At 15.5% G+C, this 6537-nt stretch overlaps 3 protein-coding genes across 3 annotated transcripts in view, besides 14 other annotated features; 2 read left to right on the forward strand and 1 right to left on the reverse strand. All coding sequences in view use genetic code 6, as the record gives it.

Moving 5' to 3' along the window:
• IMG5_145220 (ATP synthase beta subunit precursor, putative) overlaps positions 1-1125 on the reverse strand; it is a 1840-nt gene extending 715 nt beyond the window's left edge. Inside the window, exons 1-3 of the mRNA XM_004031161.1 lie at positions 1072-1125; positions 180-940; positions 1-93 (exon numbers count right to left, since the gene is read on the reverse strand). The exon at positions 1-93 is cut by the window's left edge and continues 438 nt beyond it. Of these exons, the coding sequence (XP_004031209.1) occupies positions 1-93; positions 180-940; positions 1072-1108 (891 nt within the window). The 5' untranslated portion in view covers positions 1109-1125. The remainder of the gene's footprint in view (positions 94-179; positions 941-1071) is intronic.
• Positions 102-162: a microsatellite.
• Positions 1110-1162: a microsatellite.
• A 247-nt stretch (positions 1163-1409) lies between these two features.
• Positions 1410-1439: a microsatellite.
• Positions 1440-2054: 615 nt separating this feature from the next.
• Positions 2055-2110: a microsatellite.
• Positions 2111-2369: 259 nt separating this feature from the next.
• Positions 2370-2886, forward strand: IMG5_145230 (hypothetical protein; the record flags this gene model as incomplete). Its single annotated transcript, XM_004031162.1, has 2 exons — positions 2370-2687; positions 2854-2886. The coding sequence occupies 2 exons, from the start codon at positions 2370-2372 to the stop codon at positions 2884-2886; spliced, it is 351 nt and encodes a 116-aa protein (XP_004031210.1).
• Positions 2887-3101: 215 nt separating this feature from the next.
• IMG5_145240 (hypothetical protein) lies at positions 3102-3660 on the forward strand (the record flags this gene model as incomplete). Its single annotated transcript, XM_004031163.1, has 2 exons — positions 3102-3132; positions 3203-3660. 2 exons carry the CDS (start codon positions 3102-3104, stop codon positions 3658-3660), a joined length of 489 nt encoding a protein of 162 aa, XP_004031211.1.
• Positions 3661-3673: 13 nt separating this feature from the next.
• Positions 3674-3725: a microsatellite.
• A 1288-nt stretch (positions 3726-5013) lies between these two features.
• Positions 5014-5059: a microsatellite.
• Positions 5017-5055: a microsatellite.
• A 67-nt stretch (positions 5060-5126) lies between the features above and the next one.
• Positions 5127-5176: a microsatellite.
• Positions 5127-5202: a microsatellite.
• A 97-nt stretch (positions 5203-5299) lies between these two features.
• Positions 5300-5355: a microsatellite.
• Positions 5356-5416: 61 nt separating this feature from the next.
• Positions 5417-5456: a microsatellite.
• Positions 5457-5913: 457 nt separating this feature from the next.
• Positions 5914-5947: a microsatellite.
• Positions 5948-6331: 384 nt separating this feature from the next.
• Positions 6332-6378: a microsatellite.
• An 85-nt stretch (positions 6379-6463) lies between these two features.
• Positions 6464-6497: a microsatellite.
• The last annotated feature ends 40 nt before the right edge of the window (positions 6498-6537 follow it).

A 6537-nucleotide genomic window follows, 5' to 3' on the forward strand; every position in this document is an offset into this window, starting at 1 on the left:
ACCCACAGCAGATGGAATACGCCCTAATAAAGCTGATACTTCCGAACAAGCTTAAGTAAATCTAAAAATATTATCTACAAACAACAATACATCCTTTTTATTATATATATATATATATATATATATATATTTATATATATATATATATATATATATATATATTTTATGTTATATTTTACTTTTCCTTCTTCATCTCTAAAATATTCAGCGACAGTTAATCCAGTTAATCCTACTCTAGCTCTAGCACCTGGTGGTTCATTCATTTATCCATAAATAAGTGCACATCTAGATTCATTATTATCTAAACTAATAACTTTCGAAGCAATCATTTCATGATAAAGATCATTTCCTTCTCTAGTTCTTTCTCCTACTCCTGCGAAAACTGAATAACCACCATGATGTCTAGCTACATTGTTAATAAGTTCTTAAATAAGTACTGTTTTTCCTACTCCAGCTCCTCCAAATAGTCCAATTTTACCACCTCTGGCATATGGAGCTAATAAATCAACTACTTTTATACCAGTAACCAATATTTCAGCTGCTGCAGCTTAATCAGTAAAAGAAGGAGCATCTCTGTGTATAGGATAATGTTTCACAGTATTAATAGGGCCTCTTTAATCTATTGGTTCTCCAATAACATTCATAATTCTGCCTAATGTTTAGGGACCAACAGGTACACAAATAGGACTTCCTGTATCTACAACACTCTAACCACGGACTAAACCTTCAGTACTATCCATTGCAATTGTTCTAACACGAGAATCGCCTAAATGTTGTGCTACTTCTAATACTAAACGATGTTAGGTTCCTTAAACTTCCAAAGCATTTAATATTTAAGGAAGCTCGCCTTCAAATTATACATCGACGACGGCACCAATAACTTAAGATACCTAACCTAATGAGGTTTTTTTTGGGACTTATTCTTATTTAGTTGCAAAGCCTTTTTATAATTATTTATTAATGATTGTTTATTTTTTTTTGTTTTTTAGTAATCATGATAATGTATTTTATTGGTTAAATAATTTTTTTTATGTTTATATTTTATTTTTATTTTTTTTAGATATTTTTTACATCTTGTTAATACTCTTTAAACTGTTTTGGATAACATTTCTTTTTATTTATAATTTAAATATCTTTTAATATATATTAAAATTTTTTTATTATTATTTTTTTCTTTTATTTGATAAATATTATTTTATTTCTCATATAATTATTGTAAATTAAAAAATATATAGTTAATGTATATTTATATTAATTTAATTTTTTTTTTCTTTGATAAATAAAAATAAAAACTACACATAAATAAAAAAATTTCTTATTAAAAAATAAAATTATAAAATTTAAATTTTGTTTAATTAAAATAAAATATTAAAGAATATAGAGTTAATAAATAAATATTATAAATTTTATTATTATTTTTATATTTATTATTTATATATAAAAGTAAAAAATCATATTCTAATAATTTATAATTTTTTTTTATATATACTTAAAAAATATTAAATGATATATGAAAATATTCTTTTTCTGTATTCAAAAATAAATTAAAAAAACAAAAATTAATATTTATATATTTATTGCTTTATTTTAAAGATTAATATTTTATTAAAAATTCAAAAATAAATAACTATTATATTAATTATATTAATATTAAATGTAAATTACCATAAAATATAAATAATGAATTTATGAAAAATTTACTTTATAAAAGATTTATATTATTTAAAAGAAAAAACTAATCAAATAGAAATGTATTAAGCAAAATATAATATTTTTATTGATATTTATAAAGGAAATATATTTTATATTTAAATAGAAATATTAAAAATAAATATAGAATGTATATATATTATTATTTGCAAAGCAATAATTATACATTAATTAAATAATTTTTAATATAATAATTAGAAATAAAATTAATTATTAATTTTCATATATCATTAGTAATATTATAATTATTACTCAAAATTTACATTTATTCATTATATATTTTTAAAGATTTTTATTTAAATAAAAATTATTGATTGTTTCTATAAAACATTTTTAATAAATAAATATATATATATTATTTTATAATTAAAATATATATATATATATATATATATATATAAGGAATATCTTTTATTTAAAATAATACACTATATATTTAAATATGTATTTTAATTTAATATAATTTTTATTAACATATTTATTTTATATAAATTAAATATATTTTAATAAAAATTATGAAATTTAAAATACTATTATTTACTATATTAATTCCTACAATCATATCTTTATAATTTACTTGTATCCGTAACCTTTTAGAAAATTAAAAAATTTCCTGCGACAATGACAGTGATTGTCCTTAATTTTACTTATGTTCAGACATGTAATTATGTGAAAAAAAAGGTATATTTCCCCTCACATCTATCGAATTAATAGGAAGTATACTTTTAATATTAGGAGTAGGAGCAGGATAAGCTGCCGGAATAGGCGGTGGACTTATAATAATTCCAATTGTAATCCAATTTTTCGGTATGGATACTAAAAAAAGCGTAGCTATAGTTTTCGTGATAATATTTAGTGCTTCATTTGGTAATTTGATAATGTTTTCAAAAAAGAAATCTGAACGCGGAGATCCCTTAATTGACTACAAACTAATACTAATATCCCTTCCTGCTGTTTTTGTAGGTTCTACATACGGAGTTTAGATAAATTAATTGATTCCATAAGCATTTATATGCCTAACATTGATATATTTTATTATATAAAACACTAAAAAATGTATTAACCAATATAAAAAATAAAAACAAAAAGAAATTGAAGAAAGCAAAAATAATAATGAGAATAAAAAAATAACTTTAATATTAGATTTAATAGAAGGATGTAAATCTCCTGAATTGAAAGAAGCTTTAATTTCCTAAACTGAACTTTATCCAAAAAAATAATTTCTTTTATTTTTTAAGTAGCCGCTTTTTTTATAATATGTAGTCTAATAAGAGGAAGTAAAAAATTTGAAAGTATTATTGGAATTCCTATTTGTGGATTTCTTTATTGGATTTTTACTTTTTCTTTATTTTTCATATAATATATACAAACTAAGTTTTTAAAATTTTCTCATGAAAGAAGATTAACGTAAATTAGAACTAGGTATAAATAAATACTATTTATTATAATTTTTTCATATATAAATTATTTATATTATTTCTGTATTTAATAGGTTATTAATTTAGAAAAGGTGAATAAACTCTTCCTGAAAATGTTAAAATGTTTTCTTTTATGTCTTTTTATGCAGGTGTACTTGGATCAATAATTGGTTTAGGTGGAGGAATGATATTAGTTCCTAAATGGCTTGAATTAGGCATTTCTCCAACCAGAACTACTGCTTGTTCTATTTGTATTCTTTTTTTTACTTCATTTAATAGTTTTTTTTAGTATTTTTTAGCTAATGTGTATAATATTGAAGAAATTATATATTTTTTTATTTTATCGGTTATTAGTTCTTAGTTTGTATGCAATTATATATTAAATTATGTAAATAGAAATAATAAACATTCTATTTTAATTCTCATAATGATTATTTTTATGGCTTTTTCATTTACATATATGAGTATAATGACATTTTCTCATGCAATAAACGATTTATCTAGTCTTTTTTAATACGGATCTTTATGTTGAAAATAAAAAATCATAATTATATAATTTTTTAATTATAAATATTATTTATATTGTTAATTTTTTAAAAAAAATCATTTTATAGTTTTTTTTTTTTTTGGAAAATATATATTTTTATTTATAATTCATGTTTTCTTATTATTAATAACTTTTTTTTTTTTTTTTAGTCAATTTTTATTCGATTCCTATATTTATTAATCATTATATATTTAATATATTTTTTTTTTAATTATTATTAATTGCAAATAAATAGTAATTTAAATAATAATAATAAAATATTGATAAAAGAAACATAAAAAAATAAAAAATTCATATATTAATAATTTTTTTAACAAAAATATTAAAAATAATAATATATATATAATTTATAATTCTATTTATATAAAATCAAAAAGTATTATTTTATGTCAGAAACCTAATTAATAGACAATAAATAAATACTAAATTGTTAAATTTAGCAAAACCCTATTTAAGAGGATATTAATAAAACTGAAATATCAAATCCATTTACAATATTAAATGAAGAATTTTAAATTTAAGAGAATTAATTTTAAATTTTTTTAAAAAAAGAAACATTTTAAACACAAAAACAAGAAAATAATTAAGATTAAAATATAGAAGTATAAAAATAAAATAGTTTCTCTTAAGAAACAATTAAATTAGATTAATAATAATAAAAAATTTAAAATGAAAATCTTAATAATGATGAAAAAAATCAATCTTTGAAAGAAATAAAAGAACATTTAAAAAACTTATAAGATATAGAAGTAATATCTAATAGAAAATAATAAAGGTAAAATGAGAATTTATAACAGGAAAAAAATTTAATATAAAACAACGTGAATATAAAAAAGAAATAAGTGAAAAATTATTCTTATAATAAAAATGATAATATGAAATGGATATTTTTATTTATAATTATTCTAGCCTTAATAATAATCTTACTTTTAGATTTAAACAATTTAAAAATGATTGAAAATTAGAAATTTATTAATTAATAGAAAGCTTGTAAAGAAGAATTTTATGGAAACGGTTGTGAAGAAATTTTAAAAAACAAAAAATACTATTATGAATGGAAAATAGATTGTAAAAATTGGCAAATATGTATGGATGAAAATGTAGAAATTAAAATCTTAATTTTTAAAATCTTATCTTTATATGTAGCGGATATTTCTAATTAGGCGATAGAAACAATGAATAGCAGAATTATTTTCATAATTTTTATTTTTTATTTATCAGGAATATTTTTAAATTTTTTATTATCTTTTTTATGTAAAAAAAGAAAAAAAATTTGAAAAGTATTTTTGTATTCATTCTATAAATTTATAAAATGATTTTTTTAAAAACATATATATTTATAAATATTAAATTAAAAAAAAATATATATATAAAAAAAAAAAATTTAATAATATATATTATATAATATATAATAAATAAATAAAGAGAAAAAATAAAAAAATTATTAAAAATATATTTATATTTATATATATATATATATTTTTATTTTTATATATATTTAAATTCCTTTATATTTTTATTTATATAAAATTATAAATAAATAATTACTTATTTATAAAAATTACTACTTATTGTATTTATTTAATTATCAATTTAAATAAAAAATTTTATTCAATCTTATATATAAATATGAAATAAATTATCTTTTAAATTTAATAAATTAATTTTAATTGAAATAAAAATATAAGTTTTCTCAGAAGTTTATATTTATTATATAGTATTAAAAATATTTATAACATAAAAATATATAAATATATAAATATATATATTTATATATATATTTTGAATTAAATTTTAAAATCTTTTTAAATAATACAAACATAAAATAATATCAATTAATGACATATATTACAGAATATATTAATAATAATAAAGAATAAATAGATAAAAAAAATTACAATAATAATACAAGAATTTATTTTTTATAAATTATTTAAATATTTAATTTCATATTAATATTTTTAATTATGTTATATAAAATATTTTATTAAATAAAGTAATAATTGAGAATAAAAAAAAATATTATGTAAATATTTATATAATATATAAAATAAAATATATAAATGGATTATAAAAAAAATATTTATAAATATTTAATTATTTAAAATAATTATAAAGTCAAATATAATAAAAATTATCTAAAATACTTATTTTATAATAAATATAAAATTCCAATAAGCTAACATATTTTTGAAAATTAATAATAAAATAATATATAAATAAAATTAAAAAATAAAAATATATATATATATATATATATATATTATAATATTTATGTATAGGTTATTAATCTAATTATATATATAATATATAATAATAATTTTTTTTTTATTTTTTTTAATATATAATAATAAATATATTTAATATTTATAAATTATATTATAATTTTTTATTTTTATCACATATAGATTTTAATTTCATATTATTAGTTATTTTTTTATAATATAATGTAATTGTAAGATAAATATTTTTTTTTTATAATAATTACAAGTAATTATATTAAATATATAAATGATATTTTATTAATTATTTGAATTTTTTTTATATAAAAAGAAAATATCAATATATAATATAATATTTAAAATAAAAGTTTAAATAATTATAAGATGAGAATTATATTTTCATATAAAATTCTTTATTTTTAAAATGCAAATTGAAATTTCTTTTAATTTATTTAAATTTTTTATAATTTTTTTAACTTTTAAAATTCTTTATCTTAATATATAAATTTAAATCAAATAATAATAATAAATTTTTTTATTTATTATATAAATAAAAAAATTATCAGATATATATATATATATATATATATATATATATATTATTTTATTTAATTTAGTTTTTATTTTATTATAATAATAA

This window comes from Ichthyophthirius multifiliis (genome assembly GCF_000220395.1).
Source record: "Ichthyophthirius multifiliis unplaced genomic scaffold scaff_1120509251126, whole genome shotgun sequence".
Lineage (NCBI taxonomy): Eukaryota > Ciliophora > Oligohymenophorea > Hymenostomatida > Ichthyophthirius > Ichthyophthirius multifiliis.